The sequence below is a fragment of the Phodopus roborovskii genome, unplaced genomic scaffold (assembly GCF_943737965.1).
Source record: "Phodopus roborovskii unplaced genomic scaffold, PHOROB, whole genome shotgun sequence".
In the NCBI taxonomy this organism is placed as follows: domain Eukaryota; kingdom Metazoa; phylum Chordata; class Mammalia; order Rodentia; family Cricetidae; genus Phodopus; species Phodopus roborovskii.
The window spans coordinates 14,771,452-14,793,179 of record NW_026126525.1 but is presented as its reverse complement, the minus strand read 5'-3'; the positions used below and the strand labels follow the sequence as shown (position 1 = coordinate 14,793,179).

Sequence of the window (21,728 nt, the reverse complement as noted above, 5' to 3'; positions counted from 1 at the left end):
ACTTCCCTTGTTCCCTAACCCTCTGTTTTCCACAGCACAGGTAGATCGATCCTTTGAAAAGGGGAAATGGTTCAGACCTTCAATTCTGACTCCTCCTCCTGGCTTGCATAATAGAGTTCTCTCCCATGCGTGCGTGTCATCTGCATAGTTGACCCTTTGCTGTCTAGACCTTATAGCAGTTCTCGGATGGTGCTAAACATCCCTACCTGAGGGCCTTGTCACTTGCTTGTTCTGCATTTTCACCCAGCTACTTTGTCCCAAATCAAGTCACTTCCTCAGCACCACCCTATGCTAGACAGTCCCGCCTGTGATTTTACTTTCTGCAGACCTCTCATTCTGTTTTCCAACGTTATCTTGCCCCTGTGTTCATTGTTAATTTTTTTTTAAGGACCTTTTTTGTCTTGTTTGTACATTTGTTCCCCTCCTTCTGAAGAGTAACTGGAAAATAGCAAGCAGTAATTAGATATTTGCTGAACATATGAGTAACGCTATATCCATTAATCTTCCTGGGAACCCAAGGCTCAGGGAGATTGGCAAATGGCTTGACTTTGTAGCCTTTAAGGTATTTCATTCCCACTATAATCCTGCTGCTGGTCCAAATCTCGTTTTATACATTTAGTTTGAGTGCAGAGAGGAAACGTATCCTGACATGTGTCAGGGTGAGCCCATCATGTACGAGGCTCATATCTCCCCAAAGAAGACTCTTGAAGAGTCCAAAAGTCATACATTTCTTCCCATCCCAGCCGGGTCCAACCCTGCTTAGTTTGTGAGATCAGACGAGATGGGGTGCCATCAGGGTGGTATGGCTGAAGACTAGTAATGCGTTTCCTAATGATATTGTTAGCCAGGGCTGGTAAAAGGGGGCGGGGAGAAACCTTTTTTTTATTGTAGAATGTTATTATTTGTGTATATGTGTTCTCTCTCTCTCTCTATGTCTCTGTCTCTGTATGCCACAGCACATGTGTGGAGTCAGTTGTTTCCTTCTATCCTGTAGGTTCTAGGGATCAAACTCAGGTCATCAGGCTTGGAGACAAGCACCCTTCTGCTTGTCTCCTGCTGAGGTACCCTGCTTGAGATACCTTGCTGGTCTAGGGAACCACATTTATAAAACAACGTAATGTGTGCTAAGTTTGGTCCTGAGTGCTTTGACATCTGGCACCTCATACAAATCTCAAAGCAATCAATGCAGAGTTCAGATCAGAGTATTGTGTTGAATTACTGTGAAATTGATATGATTACTCTAATTTTATACAAGGGAAAAAACAACAAACAAACAAATAACCCCCCCCCCCAAACAACAAACCCTGTGGCTCAAAAGAGTTAAGTACTCTGCTTCCAGTGGCATAACTATTAAGTGGTCACATTAGATTTTTGGGTTTTGCTTCTGATCTTTTATGTAAAGGTGATGTCTTGGTAAGGGAGATATATTCCTAAAGTCTGAAGGGAAAAACAGAATTCAGTGCACCTCTGCTTAGACTATCGCAAATACCCGAAGCACCAGAATAAGTAATACAGATCATGCAGAAGACAGACTCAACCGTATCCGGTGCTTGAGCATACAATTGGATGACTAGAATGTAGAGTGAACATGTGGTTCTCTGGCAAGGTTCATATATGGGATGACACAGAACAGCTGTCCCCAGAGAAAGTTCTTTGTTACAAGACCCGTACTATACAGGCAGCATTTGAGCAGTTCATGGTTTCTTTCTGCTTCCCCTATAAATAGAGTTTATGGAATTCTGTATATGAAAGTTAATGTAATGGAAAGGAGCCACAGAGTAAGGGAATAAAGCTTCACTCATTCTGTAAACTAGAAACATGTTTGGCACCGGGAGGAGACTGCAAAAGGAAAAAAAAAATCGCTGTCGTTCCTTGGATAGATTCTGAGGTCTTATTTAGCATATGAAATTGCAGAGTAGATTCTATTATGTAAGGAGACAGGAGGACAGCATAACGTGGTTACAAAATGAAGAACTTCGTGCCCTTCAGAGGAGAGTTAACAGTGCATCTAGCACACAGAGAGACGCGTGATCAGAGTGTGGAAGTAAATGGATGGGTGGCATGTATATGTGCCTACTGCTGAGGCCCTGGTGCCAGATAATCCTCAGATGTCAGATTTCCGTAAGGCCAACATGTGACTCAACGCTTGCCACTCAACACGGAATACTGGGCTGGTATTAAGAGGCTGGCTGCAAGCTAGGTTCCCACTGTGCATTAGCCTAACTCCCTGTCGCTGTGTGTGTGGGTGGGTGTGCATGTGCTCCTGTGAGGGTATACATTTTGTGCAGTGGGTGTTTAAAGAGCTAAGCACTGAAACTGGATTTCCACAAGCGATCATCACGAACACTCCAGACACACCAAACTTCCTCTCTTGGTATTTTTTTTCCTCTTCTTTTGCTCTCATCTCTATTTTTCCCTTCTGCAACTCCCCAAAGGGAGAATCTCCCTCAACATCCAGCCTACAAGATTGGGATTATTTCCTCTCACCTATCCATGTGGCTGCCCTCTCAAGGTTAGAACTGAAGCTATGTGGGGCCAGCACATTCTCAAGCACCAGATGAGAAGAGCTGCATGAAGGAGTGACAGCCACCAGAGGAAGAGGAACTCTGCCCTGCGAACATGAACAACAGCTTGCAGGTTAACCTGCCCAGAAGCTGGGCTGCTTCAAGTGGCTCACTTCAGGAGAAGTCTGAGCATTCTTTTTTTCTTTTCTATTACTATAGGATGGAGGATGAAGCTGTCTTGGACAGAGGGGCTTCGTTCCTTAAGCACGTATGTGATGAAGAAGAAGTAGAAGGTGAGCCCTTTGGGTCTGGGAAGGTGTGTGTTTTTGTCCAGGTACTCTGTAGATAATGGCATTCATATATTTCATACACCTTACATTTTTCAAAGTTAAACACCAAATCTGGTGGAGTGTCTTTAATCTCTGTGTTTATGGGAAGTAATTCTAAGAACTTCATCGGACCCTCAGAATTGAAGTCAGCAAGGGCTTACCTGTGACATTTTTTAAAAAAGGTGTTATTTGTGTTAGCTTTGCCTCTCCACCAGAAATGAATATTTTACTAGATGATTCCAGGGAGCTGCCAGATCTATAGAAATGAATTCGTTAGCACCTCTACTATTCCTTTTTCGGTAGCTTACAGTGGAGAGAAACAGATGTTGCCTAAGGAGAGAATGATAATTATTGTTGTAGGGAAAGCAGGTCTAAGCTGAGGGTGATGCAAATGGTTGTCATGGACAAGTCTTCGTTCAGAAAACACAGACAAATGTTTTTGCTTTAAAAATTCCTAGGAACCTCTTTAATGTTTCCAGTGCCTGTTAAAACCGAAGAAGAGTTCTATTTTATCTCTGCCAACACATTTCAGTGTGTTGTGCTTCCTTTGCTCACCTCCTGACTTACCAGTAACATCAGGGGAATGCTACTTGATTGGTAATGGGAAGGCAAGGCTTCATTAATATTTACTGAAGTAACAATGTGAAAGCGTCACAAATGTATAGTCTATTATTGGTATTTAGTATGAGATTTCATGTGGCAGTCAGGGTTATAGATAGCCTTGAAGGAAACTCACAGATGAGCGATGTGACCACTTTCTCCTGTGGATGTCACTTGAGAGACAGTTCCCTCTTTTGGAGGCTGTGGACTGACTGGTCCCTTTGGGTAGCTTGTGCCCCCCCTCCCAAGCCTTGGCAAGAAGGATGGTGAGGCCAAGAAGAAGAAGGTGGATATTGTGTGCTTTGGAGCAATGCTTCAAGCAGCTGGAACCCCAGGTCAGTGGTGTTCATGCTCCTGTGCTGTGGGAGCATTCCAGGGTGGTGCTTGTTAGGTTGTTTCTCAGGTTTCTTTAGTGAGTTTCTTCTGCCCTCTGGGAGGTTGGTGCCCCCTCTGCCCCACCCCCTGGCTTCCCATACTTAAGCACTTAAGACTGACTAATAAGAATTTGATGCCTAAGTTTCTTAGGAAAACGGAAACTACAGTATTTTCTTTTATATTGTTTTATGGGTTCCTTGCATTTTTGCAATGTGACTTTGGGAAAGGGCCAAGTTGGGGAAGGCAAAAGAGTAGAAGTTTCCTTTATTGCTGAAGCTTCATTGCTGCCACTGTCGTTATCCCTGACCATAAAAGAGGAGCTAAAACCATCCAGTGAGAGCATAAGAAATAATGTAGGTTTGATGAGAATTCTATTGTTTTAGAACAATTAAAGTGGAAATACCTTGGGAATGGGAATGTATGATGTACACACATTCTGGTTTGGGAATGAGGTCCCGACTGAGTTCTCAGGAGATGTAAATCTCCAGACCTGAAGGTGCTTTGGATCAACAGCATAGTCTTGTAGGAGGTGGTGCACTCAGTTTCTTAAAGCTTTGCCTAAGAAGGGTATTTCCTGAATTATTTCCCTTGATTTTCAAGCAGAAAATTAATCTGTTGATCATAGTGTAAATCATAATATAAATAACACATAATTCTGTAGCCAGCTTTCTTTGGGAGAGAAGCAGAAAGGCCACCGTAGGTCATAGAAGTGCCTGGTTCAGTGCCGGAAATGTGGTGGTTTATGACAATGAAACTTGTGCTTCCTGTTCTCACAGGACATCCACACCACAGTCACTTTTTTGTGCTGTTGGCTGGTGTGAGATCTGATTCCTTTTCTTTCAAGGTGTGTTACGTTGTCTGTTGTTGAATCCTAGGCCTTCAGGATGGTGATTGCTTATGGTGGCTGGAGTGGACTTCAGTGGAGACACACCTGCAGAGGGAGGGTTGGGAGCCATGAGCTAGTTCTTTCTCCTTCAGTACCCATCCTCTTGGCCCTCTCCTCTCTCAGCTGGCTTCATCAAATACAGTTGGGGGACTTAAATGTAGTCTCAGCTCTGGGTAAGAGTCCAAAGAAGTTGAAACTGACCAAGGTTTCATGGCACATGTGTGGGTCCTGTGATTGAGTGAGGAAAGGGATGATGGCTGTCACTACTTCTGATGTAGGTCGACTTTTAAATGGGGATACATTTCTCAAGGTTGTGAGTGTATCTCATATTTGTAATTTCATAGATAAAGGCATTACTGATGGGGAACAGGATGTTACTTCCTGAATAGCTGAGTCTTTGACACACTTAAGTAGACATTTATGGAGAGTTCAAGGGGCAAGGAGCTCAGATATCTTTCTGCAAATCATCAGTTATGTTTCCTTTGACCCCACAAATTATTTCTTTTCCTGCTAAGGTGACAGCAACTAAAATATATTACAACACACCCTGCAAAAGTAAGTTTTAAAAACTTTGCTTTTTAGTAATTTCTGTTAAGTTTTGATAACCGAGGCCCACTGGCTATAGTTACTTTGACATGTTCATACAGTGAAAATAGTTCTTGGAATGCCTGGACTCAGTTTTCTCAGGTCAGAAGGATTCCAGTTCTCTCCTGGCTCTAATGATGTTCTGGGACTGCAACGACCGAGACTTGAGAGCATGCCCCCAGTTAACCTTGTTCAACTTTACTCCAAGTGGGCGGCGTAACACTTAATCCTCCTCCTAAAATCTTCATAGAGAACCATCAGCTGCAAAATTTACTGAGAATAGAGTGAGTCAGGAGAGGAGTCATCTTTTGTTTAAGTAATGAACTTATCTGTGCCACATATATTTAAAGTCTTGAACCTTATTTTCGTAAAATGTCCCGCGTGTGTTAATGGTTTAGATAGAGCATCCTGGAAAGGAAACCCAGTGCCAATTTTAATCTTGAAAAATAAATGGAAGCTTGAGAAGCTGTTCCCTCACTGGTTACCTTACACAGTGTGTGGCTTCTTTGCAGTTCATATTGAGTCCAAGTGTAGGAACTTGTAGAAAGGGTTCTGTGATTTGCACATGGATATCTGCTCTGAACCAAAGGCCTAACTAAGCTTATCCTTGGGCACTTCTGTGTGGAACTTTAGTCAGTAGATGGTAAACTGGTGTTGCCAGAACAACCTGGACCATGGGAAACAACTACTTGGGTTTGATTTCAAACACAGACAGGAGGAATTGCCAGGTTTTGTCAGTTAAGCCAAGTTTGAGGTAGTTCTCCACCCCCACCCCTACCCCCACCCTCGCCCCCCAGAGGAAATTGTATGGACAGCCTGCAGAGTATGTGCAATCCCAGAACTTGGGAAGCTGAGGCAGGAGGATCAGTTCAAGGGCAGCCTGAAGACCCTGTCTTAAAAAATAAAGTCAGCTTGGATTTTGGAGCTGTGTGATATAAACAGATTACTTAATATTCTCATATTTCGCAATAGGGGAAAAGAGCAAACTCCACCTTATCCTTTGAGATAAGGCGCTTGGCTCTGCTGGCCTAGGTAACTCCCCAGTGGCCTTGGCAGCTCTGACTTCATGAGGAGGGGCCTCTCCTTAACTTTGAATCCAACTAGCAACTCAGGAAACATAAAGAACGGCAGGACAATATGGTCTGAAATGTCGATGCTTCTGGAGCTTGGTCAGGGCTTTCTCAAAGCTGTTAAGGCTATGTTGTGATATTCCCCCTCCACTTTAAAAGCTGAGTTCCAACAGGAGTGTGCTTCCACCTGTGGTAGGCTGGAATAATCCTAGAAGTTCCCCCACCCCCTGATGGTCATTAAGAAAGAGAGTATTGTTGCAAATTCTAGAATTTATTATGAGGGCTTTTCATAGAAATACATTTTGGATGTGTAGGGCAGCATTTGGGACTGAGTGCACACTCACCAAATGCTTGTTAGAACAAATCAATGTAGAATATGAACTAAATAAAGCACATGCAAAATTGCATCATTCTCAAATTTCTGCTTATATTTTTAGTTAGTGTTTTGTTCTCAGTACTTAAAGTTGACTGGTATGATAAGGTCTCTATCTGACCCTTGGTGTCCTGTTTGATTTTACAAGGGTCATTTTCAGTTTTACAATGCTTATATATTTGGAGTGATAAGAAAGAATAGCCATTAAAGCTTCTTTCTCTGAACCCCTCTTATTGTCCTGTTCTATGTTTTGGAAATAGAGGGACTAAAATGATGAAATGGTGGTTTTTGTCTTTTTGGGTTTCACGACCTCAACATTTTCCAGATGTGAAATCATAATGACTTAAACTAGTTTTCACTAGAGGATATTGCGATGCTCTATTCATGTGCATTGCAGGAAGGTAGTGTTCTAAAGAAAAAGGTGGGGCCCGGTAAACATTTGTTAATAATTACACAGTTCAAAGCTGTAGCTGCAGAGAAGGAGTGAATGAAAACCTATCGGATGGAAAGGGCGGGGCCAGGTCGGGGTTAGGGCTATTCTGAGGTCTGGACCTCAGTGTCCGGTTGCATGGTGCTGACCTCTTCTCTGCTGTTCACTCTAATGGCTCAGAAACAGTGTGTACAGAGGAAACACTTGGGCAAAGACGAAGGAAAAGCCTTCTTAGCAGAAACAATGCATTGCCCATGTTGGAAAACATTAAAGAAACACAGTAAGCTGTAAAAATTGATACTTGAGTAGCAGCTTGGCCCCACCCTCAGCAGGATGAGCCTCTTCAGAGTGTTCCAAATCCTCTTGTCTTTCTCTTTTGGACTCAGCTAGACACTCCTTAGAGGTCCTAAAGCCTACAGCTCTTATCTCCATGGTTGCCTGATGACTCCTGCTGTTGGTGAAGGAAATCTTTATCTGTATATGTCCTCAGCGAGGAAATCTGATGTGGTTTCACGGTGTTTTGAAAGCGGAAACAGGCGTCATATCTTCCCAGAGTTTTCCTCTGTTGAGGATTCTTTGGTAATGTGTTACTGACTAAAACCCCTTGAAGCCATTTCCTGCCCTAAGTATTGACATTCTTTTATGGCAATAAGCCTCAACAAATTGGACTTGGTACTTCATGTTTTGCAAGGATTCAGATATTCTGAAATGACATGCTGGGGACAGTTTTATCTTAGACGAAACTTTTTATCTGGGCATGTTAGTGAGGTGCTTTTTTATATTTACTTTGGGAATATCTACTGTTTGTTTTATTCAGGTGCCATTATGGTAGAGTGGTTAACCGTCAGTTGGAGAATAAAATTCCAAAACTGAATCTGTTGCCAAATCATTGCATCAGTGAAAGAAGCCAATTAGAATGTAGAGTGCAGATTTCTTTCTCCATAAAATGGAAACAGTAAAAAATGCCATTTGATAATTATCCAAAAGCAATGTTATGAATATACCTGGTTCCAAGAATAGGAATGCTTTTGATTAAAGAGGATAAAGAACTTGCTGTCCAAGCATGAGAACCTGAGTTTGAATCCCCAGAACCCTGAACTGGGGGTGATAAGTGCTTACAGTCACAGTGTTCCTACAGTGAGTTGAGAGGTTGGAACCCTTGGGCCAGCTATAGCGGCAAACCTTAAAGAGACCCCATCTCAAACAAGGTAGAAGATGAGGACTGACAATGGAAGTTGTCATCTGACCTCCAAATGTATCCTGTGACCTGTGAGCACCTGCATTCCCACACAAATGCACACACACTGGTGCACACACATTTGCACACACACCCACACACCAGATATGCGCATGCACACACAACACACACACACACACACACACACACACACACACACACACACACACACACACAGAGTTCTAGACAAGATTGAGTGTGGTTTGGGTGGTATGGCCATACATAGACATCATTCTGGAGATTTTAATCGGCCAAAGTGTTTTGTTTTCTCAAATCATTCCTCCCAGTACCCAGCCTTTGATCACTTCGCTGTGCTTCTCCACTGTTTTCTCTTTTGGAGAGGTAAAGACAGAGTGATCAAGTGAAATTTCCTGAGAACTAGTGTCTTTTTCTTTTGGACTCATTCTGTTTTTCTTTGCTCTGAATATACGACAAAATTCATGTTCATAGTTAAACTGCTCATGTACTTCAGCCTTAGTTTATTAAATTGTCTCATTTTCTAAGAAGAATCATATTAAATTGCATATGTACCTGGGGTGAGCTGCTTGCCCATTGCCAGTTAAAGCCTGCAAAGTTTTCTCCTGGAAAATAATAATAATGCTCTGGTGTTCTAATGCATAGTGTTCTGGCATTAAGGAGCATGCATGAGTGGAACATGTGAGTATAGCATATGAATACTCACAAATCTTTCCCTGCCCCCACAGATTAGAGTAACTTTGTGTCCTATGGGCTATTATGTAATTTAGGTGCCCACTGAATGAGTTTATGTAATAGCATAGAGGTACTATGTATCTAGCCTGAGCTAAATACTTCCCTGTTTTTAAATCATTGCAAAATTTTTAATTTTGAGGGCATTGAAAACTTTGCCGGATGAGTGTGAGCAAGGCAAATCGGGAATAAAGCTCAGTTGAGATCAGTGGTAAGCTTGCTGCTAAGATTTTGTTTCGATTTTACTTTACTCTTTTGTTAACTCCAAAAGGACTGAGGCGGAGGCCTGCCATGACATGGGTTCACAGGAGGTTCTGTACACTGCATCCCGACACCACTGATTGCCAGGTGGGATGAGAGGTGAAAGCAGTGAGGGTGGTGAGTGACACCCATTGAGTCAGCAGTATAGGTGACTTAAAGAATTCCTTTCTCTGAATAACGAGAAGGCTTTTAAGTCTGGTAATTGCTTTTACCTTTCACAGGGTTGGAATTAGAAGACAGTCCCAAGGTATACAATGGGTTCACCTTTAGACTCTGTTGACTTTGAAAGAACTCCACGAGATATTATTTTACTGAATATTTTCAAGGTTGAATACTCAGTAATTTTTACTAGGCAGAAAAGTCTGGGAATATATAAGAAGGGTTAGATTTTAGTAGTATTAGCCAATATATATCTTGCAGAGGATTAGAATTATGTGTTTATAGGTTGCTTAAGTCATCACCCAAGTCCTCAGCTGATTATTAAAATTTCAGTGAGAAATTCTATTTGTACTGCAGAATCAAGGGGGTGTCTTTGATGTCTAGTGAAGGCTTTAATTGGATCCAGTGGCTACACTTGTTTGGCAAATCCGATCAGTATCTGATTGTTTAGGTTTTTGCTGGCTTTGATTTGCTCTGGGTGGAGGACATGTGATGTGCCAGGAGTCTCTGGTCCTGGCTGTGCACTATCTTTCTGGGTGACGCGAGAAAGCTGCTCACAGCTGATTTCCTTGTTCGCCTCCCAGCAGTGCTTCCTGGATTCTTGCTTAATACCTGCCAGATGCTTTGCTATTTGTAGTAAGCCATGATGAATTACTTAATTTGCAATTTCTGATGATTTTTTTCCTGTTGTTTATCTGTTATTGTGGTACTCATTGCCTCACCCATATTTGACAAGCATTCTACCATGGGGTTTCATCCCAGCTTTCTGCAGACACTTTTTAAAAAAATATATAAAGACATATCATTTATAACCCTGTCCCTCAGGTGTGCTAAAAATATAAGGAATGACATCTGAAATCTTGATGATGTACCTTATAATTTTAAAGTATTATCTCCTGCAGATGTAATCCTGGTGTGAAATTTATTGTGATCTTGCTAGTGGTTGCTATGATTACAGAGCACTCCCAGACTGAAGTTGAAATACTGATATCTAATACTCAGCAAGTTAGTTGACTAATATCCATAGTAACTACCCTTACTTAGGTATAACTGAAGGGTAGTACTTCCACCATTTCAGTCTAGTAAAATGACAAGACTAGTTGTGTCTATAACCTTAGTACCCTTGGATGTGAAAACATATTACACCTAGGACATTTTCTGTTCAGCCAAATGAAGTAGACATTACTCAAGAGCACAAATTTATTAATATAGTAAGTTAGAGACTATACCATATTTGAGTTTATGTGAGAATCCAGGGAATATATCTATCTTTAAGTGGAGTAATATTGAGACCCAAGGGATAGTAAGGAATCAGAAAGAGGAAGGATAAAAGGGATAGAGGTGAATCTGGGGCAGACATGTCTGTAGACTAGGAATGGAAGATGAGGAGGGCATCTTGGGAGAAACAGAAAGTAGGTTAGTATGTCCAATCAGTGATGGGACCATTCACATCCTTCAGTGGCCTGAAGTAGGTGAGACCCAGAAAGTTTGTAGCATTTATGGTACGGGCATATTCATATATATGTACATGTGTGTGCTGAAGCATACATGTGTGTGCACGTGTGTGTGTGTGTGTGTGTGTGAAGGATAGAGTCCAAGGTTAATCACTTTCCTCTGTTGCTTATTTTTTGAGGCAGGGTCTCTCAATATGGAGTTCACCTATTTGGCTGGTCTGGCTGGCTTGGGATCTCTGGGGGTCTGTCTGTCTCTGTCCCTGTTGCTCCCAGTGTTAGGATTGCCTTGTCTGGCTTTAACAAGAGAGGTGGGGATTGGAGCTTAGGTCTTCATGTTTACACAGCAAGTGCAGCCACTGAGGCATCTCCCCAACTCTTATGTAGTTGTTGAAGACAGAGTCTTACACTGTAGCCTAGGATGGACTGGAATTATGTAGCATAGGCTAGACCCAAACTCACGATAATCTTCCTACCTCAGCCTTTTGAATGCTGGGATTATAGGTGTGACCCACCAAGCCTATTTTTGTGACCTTTTATTCTGCGGAAGATTTAGAATTTTGTTGAACATGCTGGAATCTTGTGTAAAGGGTTTTAAGGAAGGAAATGACACGTGACATTTTGTGAGAAAGGTTCTTTTTGGCTGCTGGATGGAGAGAACTTCTCAGGAGGGAGGTAATAAAAGTGGAGAGTTTGAGCCACTTGGTTTTTGTGTTAGCCAACCTGGGTTCAGAAGAGTTGGAGAGGTATAGCTTAAATACCCAGGATTTACAGATCAATGGAGGAATAGATGTGTGATTGCTATACAGGATTTTTGGTATGAGCAGCTTGGGCAGTCATTTGCCATTTCCTTTTTCTTTCTTTTTTCTTTTTCTTCTTTTTTTTTTCTTTCTTCCTTCTCTTTTTGCTTTTTTTTTTTTTTTTTTTTTTTTTTTTTTGAGACAGAGTTTCTCTGTAGCTTTGGAGCCTGTCCTGAAACTAGCTCTGTAGACCAGGCTGGCCTCCAACCCAGAGGTTTGCCTGCTTCTGCCTCCCCAGTGCTGGGATTAAAGGTGCATGCCACCAACGACAGCCTCTTTTGTCATTTCTTATGATAACTAAAACTGAGGTAAGAGGTAGCTATGATAGGATAGCAAGCATTTGAATTGGCTCAGTGCCTGTGAGCTATCCATGTAGAGCTGTGATGTAAGCAGTTGGCCATGTAAGCTGGAACTAAGAAGGAAGAACAGGGGTGGAGATAGAAATCTGGAAGTCCTAGTCTTAGGACTATCATAAACCATGGGAATGATGACGCCCCTCCCCAAGGTAACAGAGTGGTTCTAGAGGACTCGTCTGGGTGCTGAGAACTAATTCAAGACAAAAGAGCAGACATAGAAGGAAGTGGAAAGCCAAGAAGGGTGGGATAGAGAGGTTTCCACAGGGAGCCAAGGACCAGTGGCTTTAAAGTTGCTAGGAGCCAGGTATGATGAGGTTGAATGGAAAGCCCTGGATATGGTAAAAAAGAGGTAATATTGGAACCCTTTCTTAGCAATGTGGGGCATGAGTAGATTGGAGTTTCACCATGAAAAGGTGGCAAGAGACCCTCAGGCAGTGATTCTCAACCTGTGGGTAGTGCAAAACCCTTGGGATTTGCATAGCGGATATTTGCATTACAATCCACAACAGTGGTAAAATTACATGTAGGACATAGTAATGAAAATAATTTTATGGTTGGGGGTCACTCCAACATGAGGAACTGTATTAAAGGGTTGTAGCATTAGGAAGATTGAGAACCATCACACTAAGGTATTGGTGGGGAGCTGTCAGCCTTCTCTCTGTGTGTTTAGTTGTACTTGTCTCTTAAATGTTTGGAATTTTATAGAATTTATAGGACTGGGAGGGATCTTACAAAAGACCCAGCTTCATGTTCTCAGCTTACAGATGGCTAGATGAGCCTGGAATAAGTGGAAGAAGGGCTTTGCTCCAGGCATTGGAATAGCCAGGGGAGTGCCTTTCCCAGGCAGTGCCCATTCCAGAGGGATGCTGTGCTTCTTTCTTTCGGAGGGGAGAGGAGTGTAGACCGGAGATGAATGAGAAGAGAAGAAGCCTCTTGGAGAATAAGAAGCGGTAACTGCAGGGAGAATGAAGTGTCGGGAAGGCTTTTAGACAGATGAATGGGAAAGACTTCATCGTGTTGGGTGGCCTCACCCCGTGACTGACCCTTGTGATAGTAGGACACACATTCCATTCAGAACACTTTAATATTCTGGGGCAGCTTCTGGAACCGAGGACTGTGGATCTAAATTTGTCATTCTGTAACCGTAAGACTGAAGCATTGCCAGAGATGCACCAAGCCTCTTTTCCTTAGGTAACTGCTAATTTGAACGGGCTCATCATCATTTTTTAAAAGGTGTGTTTTATAAATATTTTTAGATGGGAGGAGAGATGATGGGCAGATAACATAGTGATGGGAAACAGAAAGGGGTGCTTCTGTAACCTGGGGAACCAAGAATAGTGCCTGTCTCGGAGCATCAACTGACTTCAGTTTTAGTGGGCTCACTGGAAATGAAGACACAAACTAGTAATGTGTGTGGTCCCTGTATTTCAGTGGATGATTGTGGCTGAGCTGCTCATGCAGAGGGTAGCTTTCCTTTTTGGTTGCCTGTGGAAAAGCATAATCATAGAGATTTGGGGGTTGGTCTTCACCTGGCTAACGTGCCTCTTGTGGCATTTTCTCTAGTTGCTGGAATTGCTGTAGTCCTGTGGCATTCGTTGCATCTCATTTACCCACATACAGAATGCTGGGGAAGAGAATCATGGAAACAATGTGAGCTATTTCATTTGTGATTAGGCAGGAATACATTGACTATATGGTGGATTATCTGTCTATAGCAACCAAAGACTAGTCTTCCTATTGCCCAGCCAAGGTTAAGCCCCTGCAGGCAGAAAACCCACAACAGGGTCGGGGAGGGACAATGTATTTGGGATGAGGATATGAATGTGTGCATTTATGTGTCTCTCTGGCTGCCTCTCTGGCTGCAGTTGCAAATCCAATTATCAATGACTGTTGGATTAGCTATTGTTCTGTGTCTTCCAGCTCTACTTCCCATCCAGTTGTGTACATGGTGACCACAAGAGAAATAAAAAGCTGTTAGCTCTCTGTCTTTGGCTTGCAGGGAGATTTTGTCCACCCACATATGTACTGCACGTTAACATTCTGGGGCTATTGGCTGTCAGGATGAGTGGAGGGACTCTGACTGGCCAGTGCCAGCCTGCCTTGATCTTTTGAGGCTATTCAACTCTCCTCAGTGAAGTGAAAGGCCTGGCAGACCTGGTTCCTGGGGGGTTGGCACTCAATTGTGAGAACACTGGGGAAGCTGTGCCCAGAGCAGGGGGAAGGTTGCCAAGCACTTGCTTCTGGCCAGGGTGAGGGAGGATAGAGTTATGGAGGGCATTGCCTCTGTTGACCCAGTATATTCTGTTCAATGGTTTTAGAGAGCCAGTGAAGGGAGAAGTTAAGACTAAGTTTAAGTAGCCTCTTCTGCCCTGCTATGAGTGAGAACAGAAGGAGTTCACATGTTGTTATCAGGGCTCCAGGTGGCTGGAGATAAGGAAAACTATAGCTCTGGTTTCTCCCCTTTGGAAAGGGAAAGGGGGAAATACCATCCACTTTTGGAATAACTTTGTGTACTAGATACAGCAGGAGGCAGTTGTTCATTAAGATTGCTTGTGAAAGTTTCATCTAGATTTCTGTGAGATTGATACTTTTTTATTTGTAGATAAGGATAGAAAATTGTTTGCTAGGTCAGCATTAAAATTACTGTGGAGAATCAGCCGTTCCCGACTTGAAGCACTTTAGGAACTGCAGATTTTGTAGGTTGAACTGAACTCAACTTTTGCTTGCTCATTAGGGTGAGCCTCCTAAAATACCTTTACAAGGGAATTCTTGCCTTTTTAGCATAGATATTTAAAAATAATCTATGCCTACTGAAAACGAAAGAGGTGCATGGAGGAATACTTGCTAATTCACGTTTACCTCTATTATCAGCTGTCAGTAATGGAGGTCATTATGGAAACTAGACATTAGTGTGTGGCCTGTGTTCTGGTCTTTAAGACAAGCTACAGCTGTTGGCTAACATGGGCAGTTGGAGGCAAATGCAAAGTTTTTCTGAGCTAAGGGATTGACATCTAGCTGAGAAACATAAGCTTGCTTCTTTTTAAATTGTCTTCATAGCTGTTCTTGTGCACAGATTGTCATCATCATCATAATCATCACCACCACCATCATCATCACCATCAACATCACTACCATTACTGTCATCACCACTGAATACTGACAATTCTGCTCTCAATAAACACAGCAATGACAAGTTGAGATTCTTTATTAGTCCTGTTTGGGGATCTCTGGAGACCTTAAGACTTCTGGGAATCCCATGCAGTTCAAACTTCAGTGTTTCTGGAGATTTTTTTCTAGCCTGGTCCCTCAGCTCTTTCAGCCCCAAATGAACACACAAAGACTTATATTAATTATAAACTGTTGGCTGGTGACTTGGCATTCTTATTGGCTATCTCTGTCTTAATTATTATAATCATTAACCTATAATTTCTAATCTGTAATTCTAATCTGTAATTTCTAATCTATAATTTCTACATGGCCTTATCTTACACTAGAGAAGGGTCCGGACCTCTTACTACTTTGTGGTCTACATAGTGGCTCTGCTGGTGCCTCTCTGCCTACCTTCCCCAGAATTCCTCAATAAGAGAAACATATATACGGAAGGACATCCCCTATCAGCCCCCATCAGTTCAGGTCAAGAAAGATCTCCCCCCCTTTTTTTTGTTAGAGAGAGAGAGAGAGAGAGAGAAAGAGAGAGAGAGAGAGAAAGAGAGAGAGAGAGAATAAGCGTGTAAGCACGTGCGTGTGGTGGTGCCTTCTTCTTTGCCTGAGATAGGGTCTCTACTATTTTTGTCATTTATGCCAGCTACCTGGCCTGTGAGCTTCTGGGGAATCTTCTTGTTTCTGTCTCCCATCTTCCTGCAGGAGTGCTGGGATTGTAGACCCTGTCCTTATTCTTCTGGCATCTACCTGGGTTCTGGGGAGATAAACCTTGGTCCTTGCACAACAAATGCTTTTAAACTATTGAGCAATCTCTCCAGACCCACTCTCTCAAAAACCAAAACTAAAACCAATTAATTTTCTATGTATTTTCTTGTATGCTTAATTCTCAGTGTAATTGTTGGTGTTGATATTAAAATAAAGTACCCAGTATTCAATTATCTATAAATAATCTATATATATAACTATATATGTAATTATCTGTTAATGAACATTTGCATTATTTTTCAATGTACAACATTTTCCCTATCCAAAATATAAAAATAGAAATCACCCTTGTCCTAAGAAGTCATATGTGTTTGAAGTCTGGACCCGCATTCAAACATAAAGGGCTGGCTTACCCCCTGGGAACTGCAAAATTATATCATGGCTTCTGAAAAATAGAAACCTTTCCTGAGCTTATATTTATGCCTAGTAAATTAGAAATGTTACTTTGCTTACATCTTATTAGAGCTGACTATGGACATTCTTTTGGACTCATGTAGACTAAACCAACAATTTATTTGTCTTAATTTGTGAAATATTTTGGATCGTACCTTCTGGTCATCTTATTATATCAAGTGCCAAACGTTCATCTCCGTGGTACCTGGACTTGATATCACGACTCTTAAACTCTCCTAAGGAAACCCTGCCAGTTGAGGCTTTGTGTTTATCTGTAAAAACCTTGCCAGGCCTCCATTTGTAATTGAGCGCTCACTCAGCAGCCTTGCCTCCTCTCCTACGCTTTTCTTTAAAGATAAAAAAATAGTAAATCTCCATGTCACTTCTTTACATTCCTCTAGGCGATAGCAACAATTTGTTCTCAGCATCTTGACATAAACCAGGTTATGTAAGATAAGGACTTATATTTTGGGACTGTTGCCGATTCGTTCTGAAAGAAGGCTGTAAAGTGTTTGGGTTGTGGAGTCTTTGCTTCCAATTGGAGAGAATAGAAATTTGGTTAATTGTGGAAAGATCAGCACTGGAGATTGAGACCTGCAGCTGGAGCTTCTCTCCATGTTTAATTAGGGACATGTGTGGGAGGCTGGAGGGATGACTGCAGGTAGGACAAGCTACTTTACTGGAGAGGATTTTATCTGCCCTTTGGGGATCCCTTAGCTCGTTCACAGTACTGAAACCTCAAGTTCCAAACCATTTATGCTGCCTCCTTCCAAAATAGCTCAGGTTGAGGTGAAAACAACACTTGAGAGTGTGGAAGAGGGAGGACATTTTAGCACATGCATGCTTTGAAGTGCTGTACCCACCACAAGGTGGCCTGATAGGTTGTTTCTTGCCTTTCTTAACATCAACAACATCAGCAATGTGATTTACATAGTCATGTGATTTAGAGGATACTTTTGTGTTTTACTTTTGTGTATGTGGTGTGCAGTGTGTTTGTGTATGTGTGTGTATGTGGTGCATGCTCACACTCGTGTGTATATGTGGTGTGTGTGTGTGTGTGTGTGTGTGTGTGTGTGCACACTGAGGCCAGAGGGTGGGATTTGCTGTCTAGCTGTATTTCTTTCTACCTTATCTCCTTGAGACAGGGCATGTTCTGAACCTGGGGTTTGCCAGTTTTGAGCTAGGCTGGCTGACCAGCAGTCACCACGATCCTGTTTCCGTTGGTCCTGCTACCCCTTAGTGGGTGGTTATAGGCGCATGTAGCCATGCCATACCCAGCAAGGCACCTTCTCAACACTGTGAAGGAATATTTTTAGAAATCCTATCAAAGCTAGCACTCACCTCATGCTGACACTGATGCCTGGGAAATACTTGTGTGGGATTTCCTGAAGAGGACATTTGCTTATTGGTTTCAGCCTTGCTGATTCCTCAAACTTGGTTTCTTCACCTGTATCTGAGATTAGTAGCAGGGTCACATAAAGTGCCAGAGAAATGTACAGCAGTGATGAACATGCTAAAAGGGTTTGGCAGATGTTTGTTACATCTGTACATAATACACTGAACCACATTTCCCAGGCAGGAGCTAATCCTCCCATGCTGCATAGGGACATATAGGTTGTTAACTGTCAAGTCATCCATAGAAATTTAAATTTGGCTGGTGAATTTTTAATTTCTGGCTTGAGAGATTGTTTGATTCTTCCAACTTCTGAATCATCCTAGCAAAGTAGTATCTGTGAAAGCCATCTTAACTTGAATGGCTACAGAGTTACTAAGTGTAAGGGTTGATTGTCTGCCCTGAAAGCATTGTAGCAATCATCAGAAGTTTACAGTTAGGCAAGCCATTTCTCAGGAATTGGGAGACCTGGGGGTGACTGCCATACAGTGCTTCCTGTTTGTAACTAGGGTAGAACAGGTAAAGATGGGAAGAAACAAGACCTGTAGTGACAATTTTGACATTTAGAGGTAGCCAGCAGAGCTGTGTTTTCTTCCCAGAAGTCCTGGCTGTAGAGTGGATTGTGAAGTATTCCCGAGACACTTGGAATGTGCTGGGAACTCCCACCATCTGTCAGAGAGAGGCATGTAGGGTATTTATTTGAACACATGATGCTGAGGCTCCTGGCAGATTGTAGACACGATGCCCTATGACTATCCACCTAAAGGAACACTGTCAAATGTAGGCACCAGGGTTTTTACTTTATTGATCTGACTAAAATAATAAATGCATGCTTGGTTTTAATATATTTAATAATTGTACCTTTCTGAATTAAGGCTTTACATTAAAATGAAAACAAAATTTAAAAGTTTTATCCTTTATTTCCCCATCATTCTTTGAAGCAATTTTTATAAAATTGGTGGCAGCGAAGTTTTCAGAGCCTCAAAATTTTCTTATAACAAATTAGTAATGATCTGTGTTTTTTTTTTTTCAAGAATTGTACTATTTTGTAGACTCTTGGATTGGAAAGCTTCTCTGACAAGTTCCTCCTTTTCTTTTTTACATGTAGAACAATAGCTACACCCTCCACCTTTGTAGCTTCCCTAAGAGCTTACGTCAATCGTCATGACATATCTCTGAGACATATAAAGATATTTTAATGAAAATAAATACCGATATCCACCTTTAATGTTCTCACAAACAATAGACTTTCTAGCAATAATTCCATTTCTGTTCATCATGCAGACAGGAGTTTTGTGGGGGCAGTGAGAACACTTCTATCTCAGCTCATACTAGTTTTGGGGATTTGGCAATATAGTTTATTAAATATTTGATCTTCCTTGTGTGAAAGCATGTCCATCTCACCAGGTCCTTCAACGCAAGACTCTCTTGTTTGCTTCCTTTCGTGGGCAGTGATGTTCAAGTAAAGAGAGACTATAAATAATCAATGAAGTAGCAAGCACTGTCTCCAAGATCCCATTGATGCTCCTTAACCAGAGTCACATTTCTTTTCTTTATGTAAACACAAGAGCAAAGGGGAAGATTTAGGTTTCTGTAAGATGTGGGAGGAGGAAGAGGAGTAGGAGTAGGAGAATGCTGAGCTCAGTTTAGGGGCTTGATTCCTTGGGCATTTCTTGGGAGGCAGCATCTTCCTCCCTGGGAATATTCTATTTTACCATGTAAGGATCCTCACAAGGTTCATACCATGTGAATACAAGAGGATCATGGATGCATAGATGCTAGTGTCAAGAGTTTACAGAATGCTGAAGAGTGGGTGTATGTAGTGGTATAGGGAACTGAGTGTGGCTGCAGATGACCCTGAGAGATCTCTGTAGATTGGTAGAATGGTTCTAAAATTGGATGATGGCAATGTTTGTGCAACTCTACATAAAATCATGGAATTATAGTCTTAAGAAGAGTGAGTTTTACAGTTTGCAAATTACACCTTGATAAACTAATAAAAATGCCTGATGTTTATGGTGTTGCTAAAGGAACCCCCATTTCCTCTTGGTCAGAGGGATGCTGCAGGACTCTGAAATGCAGCATCAGATCTGAAGGCTTCCTTACCCATGAGCAGAGCAGAGAAGGGTAGGGAGGATTGAGGGATGCAGGCTGGATGTGCCACAGGGACAGTGCTGCAGTCACCAAACAAGAAGAATGGTTTCATGTTTATGGTCATGATAAATCTAAGTAGGTTCTCAAACAAACGTATATCTCTCTGCAGAGCTTGAAGGCTGTCAGTCTGAAGCACTGTAACTTTTTCATTAGTCTGAAAACAATACTTTATAGTCGGAAATCTTACTGTTAAATCCTGTCAGCCCATATAGTCTTATCTTTTAAATGATTTGATCAAATATACTACACACACTTGAGTTCCTATAGTAAATCTTATTGCATCATTTTGGCATGGCTAACATACCTTAATTACCATTTTTTGTGACTATTATTTAATAATGTGCAGAATACATTTACTGTGACATTTTAGAATTTTGAACTCCTCTCTGTGTGTGTAGTGTGTGTGTGTGTGTGTGTGTGTGGTATGTGTGTGGTATGTGTATGTAGTGTATGTGTGTGTGTGGTGTGTGTGCTTGCATGTGTGTGTGGTATGTATTTATGTGTAGTGTGTGAGGTGTGTGTGTCATATGTCTGTGTGCATGTGTGTGTGGTGTGTGCATGTGTATGGTGTGTGTGTGTAGTGTGTGTGCATGCATGTGTATGTGTGGTGTGTATGTGTGTGTGATGTGTGTATGTGTGTGTAATGTGTGTGCATGCAAGTGTGGGTAGTGTGTGTGTGGTGTATGCATGTGTGTGTGTGTGTGTGTGTGTGTGTGTGTGGTGTGATGTGAGGCATTTCCGTATGGCTTATCTTGTATTGTTGAGACTTGAGATAAACCTACAGGGACTCCCTTAGTAAGGGAAACACAGGAAACAATTGACACTGTTTCTTAATTCCCATTGTTTCTAAGACATTTCCTATTTCCTAGTATAATATAGCTTTCCCATGAGAACAATTCACTTGCAAATGGTTAGACATGATAGATTTCTCATTGGCACGCGTTCTGTGGGGAGGTTGTTCATTGTGCCTTGTAGTAACAAGTTGCTGTTTTTGCATGTTGTGGGGAGGAGTTCTGCTGTGGGTGAAGATGCTTTTTTTCAAGCATCAGGAGTTTTCTGTGACATACGACCCCCGAGAGTTCTTTTTCCCATAGTTGGAGTCTTTTTCTTGAAGCAGTGCATGATTCATTTAAGCTGTCAGCTAAAAGAAAATCTCATGAATTATGGTGTTTTTAGGGGTGTCTGGTGAGTTCCATGGAAAGTAGTTCACAGCCATTGATCTCAGGAGCTGAGTTACATGGTGGTATGTGATATTATCTCTGGAACTGTGAAGTACCATGAAAGAATAATTCCAGAAATGGGAAATGAGACACTTAGATGAGTAACCTAATCTAATTTGCAATAAAAAGAGTGTTCAAATTGCTTCTGGAATGGTGGTTCCCACACTCAAAAGTTATTATACATGAAGTGAAAGTCAAAAGTTTTTCAATTAAAAAACAGAGATGTGGAACTTTAAGTTCCTTTTCCATCTTATCAGATTTGGGAAGATGATACTGCTCGTCAGTGTGGAAGTACCTTCCCTCTGGAGGCCTGGAAGCAGTCAGGTCTGTTTTTCTCGTGCCCTTCTCTTCAGGGCAGTTTTTGCTGGGGTGAGTCTTATTTTTACCATCCCAACAACCAGTTTTTAGAAACTTCTGGAAATGAAGGAAAAAAAAAAAAAAAAAAAAAGAGAATGAGAACGGCACTGGCTGACATTCGTTTTAGCGTTTCCTAGTGTGAACATTTGAGCTCTTCTAA

The 21,728-nt window shown here is 41.8% G+C and overlaps 1 protein-coding gene across 2 annotated transcripts in view; it reads left to right on the top strand.

The window, feature by feature from the left end:
• The window catches only part of Slc4a4 (solute carrier family 4 member 4), a 321,804-nt gene that overhangs the window by 41,435 nt on the left and 258,641 nt on the right, over positions 1-21,728 (top strand). For both annotated transcript variants that reach the window (XM_051198120.1, XM_051198119.1), the window contains exon 2: positions 2,724-2,797. In XM_051198120.1, coding sequence (XP_051054077.1) covers positions 2,725-2,797 — 73 coding nt within the window. In that variant the 5' untranslated portion in view covers position 2,724. The remainder of the gene's footprint in view (positions 1-2,723; positions 2,798-21,728) is intronic.